The sequence below is a fragment of the Ctenopharyngodon idella genome, chromosome 17 (assembly GCF_019924925.1).
Source record: "Ctenopharyngodon idella isolate HZGC_01 chromosome 17, HZGC01, whole genome shotgun sequence".
In the NCBI taxonomy this organism is placed as follows: domain Eukaryota; kingdom Metazoa; phylum Chordata; class Actinopteri; order Cypriniformes; family Xenocyprididae; genus Ctenopharyngodon; species Ctenopharyngodon idella.
In genome coordinates, this window is record NC_067236.1 from 19,439,286 (window position 1) to 19,455,341 (window position 16,056).

Consider the following 16,056-nt stretch of genomic DNA (forward strand, 5'->3'; position numbering starts at 1 on the left):
ATTATGGGATCTTCAATTTCCTTCCTAAAAGCATAACAGAAGTTTCTCTTGCCCTCTGCATAACACATACAGTGATCAATTTTGTCTGAAAAGAAGAAATCTAGATAATAATAGTGTTTTTATGTAATAATAGTGTAATAATTGTGTATTTAATAATAGTGTATTTATGCATAAACGCAATCATACGCAGTAAACACTTCCAAATAAGTGAATGAATGCTACAATATATTTGATGCCAAAATATATAAAAGGTGCGATTTTTCATAATAAAATGCATTATTGCAATTCCACTGCGGTGCATCGCTGTCATACCGCAAAATTAATATTTTCTAAATTTTCTATAAAACTATGTAATGTGTGTCTGTTAACAATGACATCTAATTAACCTATCAGAGGTGCAGGAAACAGCCTTTTATTTCCAATAATGCATGTGGTAGTTTTTTTCTGAAAACTGAGAGAGTGAAGGAAAATAATACAGGGTTAAAGGTTCTCATTGGCACGCTAACAAAATATCCCAGAGCGCACCTGCATATTTTGCTATAAAACAAGGGCTATTATAACCAATTTCAGATTTACCTGCCAATAAAAGCCATTCAAGCAAAAACAAACAACGGTTGGTGATTTTACAGGTTGGTCAGATACAATCTAAGCGGGCGATTCGTAGTCAGTAATGTGCTTCATAGTCAACATTTAGAGCGCCGAACCTCCGAAACTAGTACAGAAAGTGTTTCATCTCAGACCTTCAGTGATGGATTTACACTGAATAAACTATGATTTTACTATAAAAACAACAACAATCAGTCTTGCCTCGACTTGACTCAAAATCAGGAGACAAAAGAAACAGGTTGTATCCATGTGTGTTCAGTCATGGGAGTGCAAGCAGGAATTGCTACATGTCAACAGAACTTGTGTAACGCGGGTCTGCCTGTACACACACGTCCCAGAGCGAGAGTCCGCTGTCATTACAAAGCACCGGCGCTTCAGTAAAGCCTACAGGAAACCAGCACAATGACATGGAGATTAGTAATTATGGAAGCCCCTGCAACACCACAGAATTGAGCTGTGCCCTTCCCAGCATTCTCAGGAACATGACGACCAGTCAGGTGAACTTCCTCTGTAACTGAGATTGCACTTCACAAGAGTTACGTTGCCAGGCGTGACATCAGCGCAGACCAAACAAACGGCGAGGTTTAGTTGAGAGGAGGGAGGAGACGCGGCTCTATCTGCACCTGAGCGACGTCAGCCTCACCTGTTCGTCAATCTCTGGACTTTAACACTTGGGATCTATGGAGGACTCTGAACTGTAGAAGAAGATCTTAAAATCAAGACTAACTACAAATATCTTGGCGGTAAAGAGTTCTTGGGTTACGGTAAGAGGAATTACTTCATATCACTTCCACTATTTCACTTCCACCATCATTATATGGCGTTGCTTTTATATAAAACAAGTTTATACAACCATTGTTAATATTCTCAAAAAAGATTTACATCAATTTGATATTAATGCTAATAAAATGTGATGATTAATTAGGCTTTTTGAGGATATGGCAGGATATGCCTGTCTCTGTGTAACCTGTTTTATAGCCTAACAAGTCCTGTCATGTTAACAGAAACACCTCTAACGTTTTTTGGCTTCAGACGTTCAGATGTGGGTGTGAATACCTGCACACCTTTCCAGGTAGGTTGAAAACAATAAAACATACTTTTGAAGGTTTTAAACACTGACCAGAACGAGGATTTTTACTGATTCTTAATTGTTGGATGTTTAAAGTAAAAAGGAAAATGCTGCCATTTGGTAACTGTACCACAATGAGAAATGACCAAAAAAAAAATATCAACACTTTCTTATAAACGATCATTTCCCCCTTGAATTAAATCAAAATGTATTCAATTAATTGATGTATTTATACACTTGAAACTTCTACACTGTAAAAAATTATTTTCATCATTTATCACAACATTTTTCTTTTGTCAAATCAATTTAGATAATTAATATGGTTCAGATAACATAATATTTTGAGTTTCTTTTGATTAAATCAATCGCCTTCATTGTATTAACTCAAATTTTTTATTTCAATGAACTCAAAATTAAGGCAACCGGGTAACTTAGTTTAAGTTAAACCAACAATTCTTTACAGTGTACAGACTAAAACCTGAGCGAACCATTATCATGGGATCTTCAATGTTGTTCCTAAAAGCGTAACAAAAATAAAGCATAAAATGTTCAATTTTGTCTGAAAAGAAGAAATACAGATAATAATAATAATGATATTTATGCATGAATACAATTATATCATGGTAAACGCTTCCTTGAATAAATGCAAGAATATAATTGATGCAACTATCTATAAAAATGGCATTTTTTCATTAGACAACCATCATATGGCAGCATTCATATTTCCTAAATTAATTAACACTACACTAAAAAATAGTGGGTTAAAAACAACCCAAGTTGGGTTGAAAATGGACAAACCCAGCGATTGGGTTGTTTAAACCCAGCGATTGGATTGTTTTAACCCAGTGACTAGATTGTTTTAACCCAGCGATTGGACTGTTTTAACCCAGCGAATGGGTTAAATGTTTGCCCAACCTGCTAGGTAGTTTTATTTAACTCAACTATTGTTTAAAAATGACTGTATTTCTTGCTTAAAATGAACCCAAAGTATGTTGGAAATGAACCCAGCGAATGGGTTGATTTAACCTAGAGATTGGTTTGTTTATTAATAATAAATGTTCACCTTTTGATTATTATTGTTGCCTCTAGTAATTATGTGTCTGATTTTTAATTTCCAACATATTTTGGGTTCATTTTAAGCCCATATAGTAATTTTTAAACATTAGTTGGGTTAAATACAACTACCCAGCACGTTGGGCAAACATTTAACCCAACCGCTGGGTTAAAACAACCCAATCTCTAGGTTAAATCAACCCATTCGCTGGGTTAAAACAATCCAACCAATGGGTTAAAACATCCCATTCATTGGGTTTGTCCATTTTCAACTCAACTTGGGTTGTTTTTAACCCAGCATTTTAACCCAGTGTATTATTACGAATCTTGGAGTTATATTTTTTTTGGAGAAGAACGTTTTTTTTCCCCCAGTAAGGTGCTCTGAAAAGAAAGCGTGTATTAATATTCATTCAAAATGTAGGTTGTTTTGGGGATTTATTGATTTAAACCTTCAAAATCATGCATTTCCTTTCAAAACAATTGACTTGCATCCTCCCTCCCTCTCGTTGCATGTTTGAAAAGGAATGCCGTTATGTCCGCGCTCGCCGTCTCCCGCTGCTACTAAAGTGCCGATAAAACCTTTATTGGCCAACAAAACATGTTTTCTGTAGTGCCATACAAATTTAAAGAGTGAGTGTTGCGAGTCACGAACACTGATCTAATGTGTGAGTGAACTGTAAACCGCAAAACAGCGCCGTGAATGCCAACTAGAGTAAAATGCTTCCTATGTACATTATCACAACAAATGGGACTTATTACTCTTTATTACAAACTAATTGAACCTGTACTGAATCATTGAGCGCTGTGAAAACATGCTCTGAGAATGCAGGTCAGCAGTTACACATAATTCTTGCACAATTAAAATATGTGTAAATGTGATTTCATTAATGTTCCCACGGAAGAATCACAAGTCATTCATAATGAGCGAGGACGAAACATGCCAGCGGCTGTAAAGATGACGCAATATCAACTGTTAATCTGTAACAAGAACTAATCTTAATCAAATACTGATTAAAATGAACAGCTATATTGGTTATGGTACTGGACATGTGCTGGATCAGACGCTTTACACCATGTTTCATACCGGATATACAGTATATATTTCAAACATTAGACATAATTTTAAATTTATCAAGGGAAAAAATTATAACTGGAAAAAACTCAGTTTTTATTAAAGTCCCAAAGTCAAAATGTCAATCTGTGCACTTTTTCACAATCTTTGAGCTCATTGTCAGGGAAAATGGATTTAAATATAGTAAAATGTGCTATTTGTTTTGGTAGTAGAAAAGCATTCATTTTAAACTCTTCAAAAAGGACATTATTAAAAAGAGAAATCAAAGTGATCAAAGCTGAATTTTCAGCATCATTACTCCAGTCTTCAGTGTCACATGATCCTTCAGAAATTATTCTTATATGCCGATTTGCTGCTCAAAAAACATTTATGATTATCATCAATGTTGAAAAAGCAGTTGCGCTACTTTATATTTTTGTGGAAACCATTATAAATGTTACAATGTCTAAAAGAACAGTGTTTATTTGAAACAGAATCTTTTGAACAAACGTGAACGACATTCGTGACAGTTGATGGGCCAGCGCTACATCATCACGAAAGTTTAAGCCATGCCAATGTAAATATATTAATGCGCAAGAAGACGCGAAAGGGAACTCAATTCATTTTTTTGCATGCTGTGAGAAGTTTTCTGTGTGCAAACATCCGAAGCGTGCACACAGAAAGCCGCGTCTCAGATAGTGCATGAAAATTAGCTCTTTCACGTCTTCTTGCACTTAAAAAAACAAAGTATCCTAGTAAACATAAATTCTCATGTGTAACAGCATCAGTATATTGGATCCGTGCAGCTCCTAAAGTGACAGCAGCCTAATATTTCTGCTGCTGTCCATGTCATTAATGAACAACTGGGTTGTTTTAACCCAGCGGTTGGGTTAAATGTTTGCCCAACATGCTGGGCAGTTTTATGTAACCCAACTATTGTTTAAAAAAATGACTATATGTCTGGCTTAAAATGAACCCAAAATAGGTTGGAAATTAAAAATCAGACACATAATTACTAGAGGAAACAATAATAATCAAAAGGTGAACATTTATTAATAAGAAATTTAATAAATGTTTGTTTATTAAACATATTAATAAATGTTAATTTCCAACATACTTTGGGTTCATTTTAAGCAAGAAATACAGTAATTTTTAAACAACAGTTGGGTTAAATAGTTTAAAACAACGCATTCGCTGGGTTAAAACAACATCTGCTGAGTTAAAGTAAAGCATTCGCTTGATTAAAACAACCCAATCGCTGGGTTTGTCCATTTTCAACCCAACTTGGGTTGTTTTTAACCCAGCATTTTTTAGAGTGCATGTTTAATTTATACAGTAAAGACTATGCAGTGATTATTTTACAGTTGATTGCTTTATTAAATTTCTGTACCTAAAAACATATTGTTCTGTTGTATTTGTTTGTGCTATTACTGACTGTTTATTTGTCTTTAAAGATGTTTTAAATGTATAGGCTAGTAGTTTAAGCTGTGGTATTGAGAATGGAACAGAGAATTGTGAATTTTTATTGGTATCTAAAATTTTGGTGTCATAACCAATGGTTTCATAGCTGGTAAATTTTCATCGGCCATTGACAGGTGTGGCAAAAAGTTAATTTTAGGTCCTGATTATAAGTGTCTTTACTCTTTACTGTCACTTTTTATCAGTTTAATGCATCCTTGCTGAATAAAACTATTGAACGGTAGTGTATGTAAATATGTATCTGTCAGGTTTGATGACTATTTTTCTGTAATCTGTTTCAGAATCACGATTTCACCGCTCATCACATGTTGTCACAGTGCTGAAGAAACAGCTCAAGGATTACGATGCCTCTAAGGACGTCGCTTTACCGCAAGCCAACATCTGGAAGATGGCAGAGGAGATTAACAAACCGAAAGGAGGTTGTGTCGGTTAACATGATCAGCCTTCCTCTCGGTGACTTCCGGCACCTCTCTCACATCGGGATCGACGGACACTCGGAGAGTTTCGGCGACCTCTCATTCCTGAAGAAGGGCCAGAGTCTCCTGCTTCAGAGCTCCAAGAGCGAGCAGAACCTGTTCCTCGCGTGCGCGCCGCCACCGAAGCCGCCCCGCGTCAACCTGGACGAACCGGGCCGATGCAGCCCGATCTGGGAACACGCGCCGGCCAATCAGAGGCAGAAATGCAGCTCGCTTCCCCTCCTGGATGCCGAGGAAGACGAGGAAGAGTGTTCACACGTGGAGCCCAGAAGCATCAGCAGGAGTCCGGCTCGTGGCAGCCTGAGTTCTGGACGAGATTCAACACAAACAAACCCAGAAGATACGCAGCCAGACCAAACCGACAGCACCTTCACGTTCAGTCTGGATCTGGGACCCTCGATACTGGACGCTGTACTGCAGGTGATGGATAAAGTCCAGCAATAGATCGTAATGGGAGCCGTGAACTGTTTTTGATCAACATCTGAACTCTGGACAATAATAACAAAACTGCTTCGTATTGCTCAACAAAATATTTCTTCTTGGAAATGTAGGATTAGGAAACTGTTTTCATTTTTCGACTGTTTTTGTGTCCAAACCCCACACCCTTTTTTAAGAAATATCCCCCTTCCAATGAAGTCTGGATGTGTTATTATTATTATTTAAAGTTGTGTAACGGTTGCTGACTGTCCACAATCAGATATTTTAAGGCAGCGTTAGTCAATGTGTGCTGAAGTCTAGTTAATGATTAAGCGGCTTTTATTTCACCACTTAAAACTGTGATTTCCTCATTTGCTCTCTGAGCCCCACTCCTCTGCTTTAGTACACTGCATTTACAGATGAAACGATCGGTGCATGTTTAAAACATTGTGAGATGATTTGCTTCTGTCTGCACTGGAATGGTTAAAAACACTGTATGATTTATTATATCAAGCTATATTATTTCTAAATCAATTCAGTGACAACTAGCCAGATTAAAGTAACAATATGCCAACTATTAACTACTAGATCTACCAGTGGAAGGAAACAACAGTTATTCCTTAATAAAATAAAGTTTATTTTTTAAAAAATGTATGTATTTACTTGTACATATTTTAATAAATGTGCATATTAAAGATATATATATACTTTATTTTTTAAATGCAGTAATCATATAAATGCAATTAGGTGCTTAAGTGCAACAAAACACTATCAAGCCTACTAATTTTTTATTAAAAAAAAAAAATTATTTCCCCCACAGAATGTAATAAAATCATTCAATTTATGATGTATAGGCTAAAAGATAAATAAGACTTCCAGCAATTAAGAAAAAATAAGTTTCAATATTTATATTTATATTAAGAAAATATTTATTTGAAATTTAAAAAAATCTTACAAATCTTACAAAAATTAGCTTATTAATAAATCATTAATAATATTAAATATTAATATTTAAATATTTAATATTATTAAAATTAATATGAGAATTCTTATGAAAAATATTTATTCTAAATTCAAAAATATTACTAAATATAATAGAAAATATTAAACAAAATATTTGTGTGTAAGTGTGTGTGTGTGTGTGTGCGAGAGAGTGTGTGTGTGTGTGTGTGTGTGTGTGTGTGTGTGTGTGTGTGTGTGTGTGTGTGTGTGTGTGCGCACAGTCATTGCTAATAACCTCAATTAACCCAATTAATCAACCAACCTGATACAGGTGATACAGAAGTCTAACTAACGCCTATCTACAGGTCTAATGAGACGACACACTCCTGTTACCTCAGTTTTAAGCACAAATTAGCCAAATTAGCTTTAAAACGATTGATTAACACAAAGAGCTGCATTTTCAGCAGCTGAACTGAATGTTGTGCGTTTGAGTATGAGGGAAACCTGGCCAGCCTGAGAGAGAGAGAGAGGACAGCCCTGATCCAGAGCTGGAGCCCGGTTACACGTCAAAACTGGTGCTATTTCTGTAGCAGAACAAGCACTGCGTTCTCCTGACAGCTGGAGAAGTGAGGGAACGTGATACTTCCACATGTGCAAGGTGCTGCAGCCATCCATTAACATGAGGCTTTAAACACTAGCTGCTGAACAAACACGCCTCACGCCACAGGAGGCCATCGAGACAGACACTCGCTCGAAACAGACACTCAACCAACAAGCTACATTGAGTTAGAGGAACTTAATAATTTGTAGCATAAACACAAATTTTTAAGTTGATTACCCAAAAATAATAAGTCGCTCCAACTACCAGATTAATCTGATCTATTTCAGTTCAAATCAACAGCTATCATAGCACATGTAACATGTATATTTAATGAACAAGTAAGGTATTATTTGTCACTGGCATTAGCGCAATCATCACTTATAGAGTCAATGTAGTGTTTACCTTCACGTATCTACTCTTCATCACAATGGTAACACCAAAAACTTCAACATTAAAAACTCTTTTAAATGTCAAACATAACAGCATTAACCACGAACAGGTCACTAAAAACAAATAATTTAACACTTAAAGGGTTAGTTCACCCAAAAATGAAAATAATGTCATTAATTACTCACCCTCATGTCGTTCGACACCCGTAAGACCTTCGTTCATCTTCAAAACACAAATTAAGATATTTTTGTTGAAATCCGATGGCTCAGTGAGGCCTGCATAGCCAGCAATGACATTTCCTCTCTCAAGATCCATTAATGTATTAAAAACATATTTAAATCAGTTCATGTGAGTACAGTGGTTCAATATTAATATTATAAAGAGATGAGAATATTTTTGGTGCGCCAAAAAAACAAAATAACGACTTATATAGTGATGGGCGATTTCAAAACACTGCTTCATGAAGCTTCGGAGCGTTATGAATCTTTTGTGTCAAATCCGCAGTTCGGAGCGCCAAAGTCACGTGATTTCAGCAGTTTGGCAGTTTGACACGCAATCCGAATCATGATTCGACACGCTGATTCATAACGCTCCGAAGCTTCATGAAGCAGTGTTTTGAAATCGCCCATCACTATATAAGTCGTTATTTTGTTTTTTTGGCGCACCAAAAATATTCTCATCTCTTTATAATATTAATATTGAACCACTGTACTCACATGAACTGATTTAAATATGTTTTTAATACATTAATGGATCTTGAGAGAGGAAATGTCATTGCTGGCTATGCAGGCCTCACTGAGCCATCGGATTTCATCAAAAATATCTTAATTTGCTTTCCGATTGTGGAATGGCATGAGGGTGAGTAATAAATGACATTATTTCATTTTTGGGTGAACTAACCCTTTAATTTCAACATTTATTCTCCTTATCCAGTCCTATGCAAAATTCACTGCCTAATTTCTGAAGTTATCAAGACAATTTCATTAAGTTACTACAAAAAAAAAAGAAAAAAAAAAGCCATGTAACGCAGAAATTTGAGTTTAAATTACAGACTATATTAAGTTGATGTAACCTAAACATACTATTTTTTAAAGTGTGGGCATGTTGCTGCCCAAGGACACTCCCACCAGTCCGCTATGAGTCAGATACCACCTTGCTTTGGTAGGAAATAATTCTTAGCAAACTTTTAGTCACAATGGTGTCGACTTGTATTGTTCCCGGGTGCAAGAATTCAAAGAATAAACTTTTAGCGTGAGTGAGTTACTTTGGGTTTTCAGTGAAGGATTCAGTGCGTTGTAGGCAGCGGCTAAAAATGGAGAGATACGGAGAGAACATCACGACAGAAAATCTGAGAAACTGTAAATTTGGACAAATTCGCCGACTATATAGTAGGGAAGTATGCAATTTCGGACACAGCCCTGGGGCATTTTGCATCATCCGGCGGGCTTTTGCTTACAAACAAAAACGTGAATTTTTTGATCCACGTAACATGGAGAACAAGTAAACATTGTTCATTTACATACACTACCGACATTGTAACAATACAAAGCGTGTTGAAAATCAGCGAAGTTACACTTTAATTATTAGTATACCACTAGTTGTAGTTAATCAGATAATGCAACCATAGTTTCTAGTATATAACTTATGAAAAAATTAAGATAACATACACAGAGAATTTGAGAGATGGCATGAAGCAGTGTTATTTTAGTCTCACTGATATTTTGTGTATATATATATATATATATATATATAATATTAGTATTTTTGTCATTTGTATTAGTATGTTTTTTTTAAATGTCTATATAGTTATTTCACTTTTAATTTTATTTATTTTAGTACTTCAGCTTAAACTAAACAAACCAAAATGAGAAATGTTGCTGAACAACTAGCTGAAATACAATAAGTTTACATTTTTCTTTTTATTTTATTTCAAGTAACTAAAATGTTTTTATGGTTTTAGTTTTAGTGAACGATAATAACCCAGTTTCTTCACTGCACTGTGCGGCCAAGAAGTGGCACAAACTAAACGTCTCCTAACAGAAATAAAAGTTAAAGTGTACAGAGTTCAAGAATAACATGCATTAATATTGCACGGGAACTGGATGTACTTTCAAAATATGAGTTATACTTTGTCCTAAGTTGGTGAAGAAAGCATTTAGACCATAAAATGCTCAATCAATCAATGCGAAAGGAGAATGAAAGAAAAATAAACCTTGGAAGGATTTGAAAAGCATGGAGAAAGAGGGAGGAATATTTCTCTGTTCACGTCAGGATGAAAACGCACTGCAGACGGTAGACGGGGGAGATCCTCGTTATTTTATTATTGACATTAAAACGATGGACATCGTCCAATAAGTCATAAGCAGAAACTCCTATTACTGAGCTTCACCCGACTTCTCAGAAGCGTAACGCACGCTATGTGCTGTTCATCATCAAAACCAGCCCGTTTCCAGCAGAAACACAGCGGACTGCAAACATGAAAGATCCTTCACCACGTCCAAAGACGGAAAACCTACACAAACACACACTACAATGAGAGCTAGAAAAGATGAGAGAAATCATCTCGCTAGTGTACGACTGACCCATACAGCATCTCTATCACATCTGGAAGCACTTACAACACAATCCTACCTGAATATCAGAAGAGTATCATGAGAAATATAAACAAAGTTTTTTTATATATTTTGTTTTGACAACTCCAGCATTCTTTTCATTATCATAATTACCGCTGACAGTCTCTCCAAACGCTACTGAACACACACACACCATCATTTCAGATCAATCTGACAGCGCTGATGAAACACTGGCTTCTGTCAGAATGAATTATCAGTCTAAAATACTCACAGATTCTGCTTCATTCGTAGAAGTTCAAGTTCAGACCTACAATATGAACTACAACCTCTTAAACTGTTGACACTGAAAGTCACAATAGAGACAATTAAGTTAAAGTCGTTTTAAGCCCCAAAACAAGGCCAATTTTAACCCAGAGCAAAGCAAAGGTTTACACTAATATTCAACCAATTTTAACTCCGGGTTATGAAGACCTAGAGCCGGGTTAATTCACGACAAAGATATTAATTCGACTTACAAAGAGACTACATTATTTTTGTAGTGTGTTTCAGAAGATTTAAGACAACTAGAGCGGATTTATGAGTTTATTTAGGTAATTCATGTCATAGTCATTTTGGCCACATACTGTGTTTGTGCAATTGATGACATTATTAGCTTAACCCAGGGTTAAAATGTACAATGTGAGCATAAACAACATCTGCAAAGTTACGACGCTCAAAGCTCAATGCAAAGGGAGATATTTTCTTTTACAGAAATTGCTTTTAAAGGACTACAACAAACGGCTGGTAGGGACTACAACGAGCTTCTTCCCGGGTTGGTGACATCACTAACCCTAAAATTTACATAAACCCCGCCCCCGAGAACACACAACAAAGGGGGTGAGGCCATGTTGGGCTGCTTTAGAGAAGAGGAAGAGTTGTTGTAGTAGAGTGTTGTTGTCATGCCGTCATTTTACGCCGGACTGCTTCACAAACGAGGATCAATTCAACACTGGATTTGCACAAAAGATTAACATGACGGCACATGCTAGTGGATGAGTTGAATCAACTCCACAGCAACTACATAAATTTATCCACTAACCATTCAGAAACGTCTAAAAGTTGTAACTTCTTCCTGAGTCTCTCCATCAGTGTCGACTCCAGTTTGAACAATGTAAGGCTGAACACCGTTACTGACAATCCTCATTTTGGCTGCGTGAGATTCTCCAGCTTTGTTGTTGTTGAGCGACCGAAGCGCGAGCTGTTAAAGCTCCACCCTCTTTTGGAAAGGGGGCCGGGAGCAGCTGCTCATTTGCATTTAAAGGGACACACACAAAAACGGTGCGTTTTTGCTCACACCCAAATAGGGGCAAATTTGACAAGCTATAATAAATGATCTGTGGGGTATTTTAAGCTGAAACTTCACAAAAGGTTCTTTGAGGAACTAATAATGGTTCTTCTATGGCATAAAAAACTCTTTTGGAACCTTTATTTTTAAGAGTATAGCAGAAAAACTCAAGAACACCATCCCAAATGCTCAGATATGCATCTATGATTAAAATAATATCCCTGCCACCTCAGAGCAGCGCACTGAATCATCTAAAAAAAAAAAAATCACCGTTCTCACCACAAACTAACACGGGTCAACTGCCCTATCCAGCACATAAGATCCCGCTGGCCTTCCCAGAAATTCCTCTGTCAAGGGAACAAGAACAAACCTTCAGCTGCCAAGGGCCAAACACGACCCACAACCCAATTTATTTTGGGCAAGAATGAACGTTTCAGTCAAGGTCTACAGATATGGCTGAAAAAGGAAAGCTCCCCAAAATAGTCAATCCATCTGGTTCATGTTGTGTCTGGCAGGAACGCTGATGCATTTGACAGCAAAGAAAAACAGACGTTTCTCAGACACACTGAGTTTGCACTTTTATCTCACTGCAACAACACACGTACATCACCGAGAGAGAGAGATCGCCATGATTTACGAGCAAAAGTGCTGGGAAGAGCGTTTTGCGATAGCAACAATCCTCGTGAAAGTTTCTAAGAAGAACGAATGGAAACTGACATGTTTAATCCCAAATGGACAAGAGGAGGGAAGCTACTGGGAACGAATCTATTAGTTTCAAACACGTTTACTTATAAGGAACATTGAGTGCTTTAGTGAAGCCAAAATTTTGAGTGTGTGAAAACCCTGAACTCAGTAAATTGTGCAAATTGCATTTCTGCTGAACAAGATGATTTCTGTTATGGTATGAGAAGTGCAAACATTCATTTTAAAAATAAGCGCACTCTCCAAAAACCTCTTATTAGTCATTTATTTCACGGTCCAAGAAGTTTCACAACCTTCATATATCACGCAACCCCTGAGAATTTATCACAAACCCAAGAACTATAGACGTGAAACTAAATCCAATCCAAATAATGTAGATTTATTGTCAGAGCCATGTGGAGGGAACAATTAAACGCAACACGGAGGCCAGTGATTCTGTCTAAATAACTCAAGAGAAGAAAATACTACTTCAGGCTCAAATAACAACACATTATCATGATATACGTTATTCAGATATTAAAATGGCCATGTTAGGGCTGAATGATAAATTGAAGTAAAATCAGGATCACTTTATTGTCACATTAACATAATATCCAACATTTTTTATGGATAGAAGTTTATAGCATTACTAGATTTGTAAAAAGAAACATTAATAAGTGTTCTGTCAACTAAACAAACATTTTAAGGTTACCCTGAAGTTTTCTTCCAAAATAAAAACTTGGTTTTAATGTTTGAAAGTGAAAAAATTAAGACAGATATTGTAATTTTACTATTGTGGTATAAAATAAAACTTTTTTATATTATTATAGCGATATATTTACATCTTAATTTTTCAAATATTCCTTAAATTAATAATAATAATAATAATTATAATTTGCAATATATGACAAAATAACCACATTTTTTGGCCAAATCGTGCAGCACTAATTTAAGTAATTACTCCATTTCAGCCAGTGTTAATTTAGTAACAGTGTAGTTTTTTATTAATATTTTGAACTAGTTTTTATTAGTATATTTTTGTTCAAGTTTTGTCATGTTTTTGTATTTTTTATTAGTTTTTGTTTTAAATATGCCTATATAGTTTTTAATATTCATTTCAGTTTCAGTTATTTTAGTACATCAAGTTAAACTAAATGAAAACGAGAAATCTTGCCTATAATAAAGTAAAATATGTAACTTTTTTCCATTTTATATTTAGCCCTGCACGAGATGTGGACAAAAATATATACATCGTGGCCACGATTTACTAATTCGCTCCCTCGTTTTACAAAATTGTGCGCACAATATAATAATTAATTCCCTCGTTTTACTTAATAGTGCGCACAACATAATTCGTTCCCTCGTTTTACTAAATTATGTGCACGACATACTAATTAATTCCCTCGATTTAATAAATCGTGGCCACGTTGTACTAATTTGTTTCCTTGTTTTGATTTAACTAAAACAAGGGAACAAATTATTATATCGTGCGCACGTCGTTGGAATGATTTGTTAATTCATGGCCATGATATACATATTTTTTTCCGCATGTTTGTGCAGAGCCCGTTTAGTTCATCTCAAGTAAAAGTAGTTTTTATGGTTTTAGATTTAGTTAACTACAATAACCCTGGCTCCAATCAGGTCACGTTCACACCGCAGCTAAACAGTGTTGAATCATTCTGCACACAACAGTTATTTATCAAAGTGACAAACACATTTCTAGCCACAAGACAACAAACAATACTATATAACCAGAACAATCAATAATACTGAGACTCATTCTGAGCTAAAAAACAGCTGCATCAATACATATATATTTCTCACTGGTCACCACCCGACCACAGTCCACCCAAGAGCAAAACCCAGCTGCAGAAGGTCCCTAAAACCATGACTGGTCTGAAGCAGTGCTGCTTTCCCAGAATCACCCACGATTTAACACCTCGGGGAGACTGATGGAGTGTGTCTGCACTCCCGCTCCTCCGCAATCACAGCTGGTGTTTGGGGGAATTATGGGATGCTGAAGGGCTCGGCCAGACCTCCAGTGGTCTCAGTTGACCTTGGCCTGCATGTAGAACATAGCTGGTAGATCTTACCTCCCTGTTCGGTGACACGATGCCTAATGTTTAATGTAAAAATTCCCCTGTTTTTCTTCACTTGCCTTCAGAAACCTGCGGCCTGATGAAGCAATCGGCACTCAGTGTCAGTTGTCATAATAACATTCATGCATATTATTCTGGAAAATCCCAGAATGTGGATCATGATCCCCCCTAAATGAGGAACCTGGGGCATTAACGCAAGAGTTGAACAACAGCCAAACGGATTAAATATGGTGTGCTGAGAATCTCTAATGACGGCTCACCATATCACACTTCATATGTCAAGAGATTTCCAGACTGCCTTGTTTAAAGTATGCCTTGTTAAAATCAAATAAAAATATTACTGAGCTTAAACTTTTGAAAATGTAGTGAACATTAAACTGAGATGCAAAAAATATACGAACATATATCTTTCAATTCAGTCAAACTCTTCTCAAACCTGCATCCAGGAGACTGGATTTATTTTCCATCAGACTCCATATCTGTGGCTTTCATCGATACTCTACTGATGTAACTGGAGGCCTGGACCTCTTTTGTTGCCAGATTAGATTTTGTCAGAGGTTTGAGATCCCTTAACAGACCTGTTTAAGAAAGGCCTGTAGGAGAAACAGGGATGGGAAACTTTAATGGTTCGTGAACGGTTCCTTATTGATTAAATTAACGTTTCTTTTAGTATTTTTAGTTTCCGTACCAAAAAAGCAAGGCTATATCAAAGAAAAACAATAAACAAGAACAATATGGTAATATGGGTTCAATGTGGTATGGTAACACTACTGTTTTTTCATTAACAACACATTTTTCTGTCAATAGATTAAAATCACAGTTAATCGCATCCTTTAAGAATAGAGATTTCAGCCTACCAGGGTTACAGGTGCTTGCACCATTGTAGATGATCAGTGTGATAAACTCCCAAATCCCAAGATCATCTAACTGTGTGACGTAAATCACGTTAATGGTTGGCGCCGATAGCCTCGTGGGCAGCACCGACATATAGCGCATAGTATGACATATATACTTTGGGCGTCACGGACCTTTCCCGATCCCATCCCCCTTTCTCTCCCTCCCACTTCACTTCCTGTCGGCTTACTGTCCTATCATAATAAAAGTAAAAAGGCCAAAAATAAATAAATAATAATAATAAAAAAAAACGTTAATGATGCAGTTTTGTGTGCTTCTTTAATTTATGAAAGGATTTAGAATCAAATCACATGCATTAATGTTGACAGCCCTAATTTTTTACACAACCAGTCAGTAATTAATTCTACACAATATAAACCACCACCTAGCAACCCGAGATT

At 36.3% G+C, this 16,056-nt stretch overlaps 2 protein-coding genes across 2 annotated transcripts in view; one reads left to right on the forward strand and one right to left on the reverse strand.

The window, feature by feature from the left end:
- Positions 1-16,056, reverse strand: part of LOC127498244 (dnaJ homolog subfamily C member 17-like) — a 57,445-nt gene that overhangs the window by 14,558 nt on the left and 26,831 nt on the right. The gene's annotated exons all lie outside the window — the stretch shown is intronic.
- On the forward strand, positions 870-6,850 carry LOC127498245 (cdc42 effector protein 3-like). The gene is made up of 3 exons (XM_051867379.1): positions 870-1,370; positions 1,611-1,678; positions 5,540-6,850. The coding sequence occupies exon 3, from the start codon at positions 5,603-5,605 to the stop codon at positions 6,176-6,178; it is 576 nt and encodes a 191-aa protein (XP_051723339.1). The 5' UTR covers positions 870-1,370; positions 1,611-1,678; positions 5,540-5,602; the 3' UTR covers positions 6,179-6,850.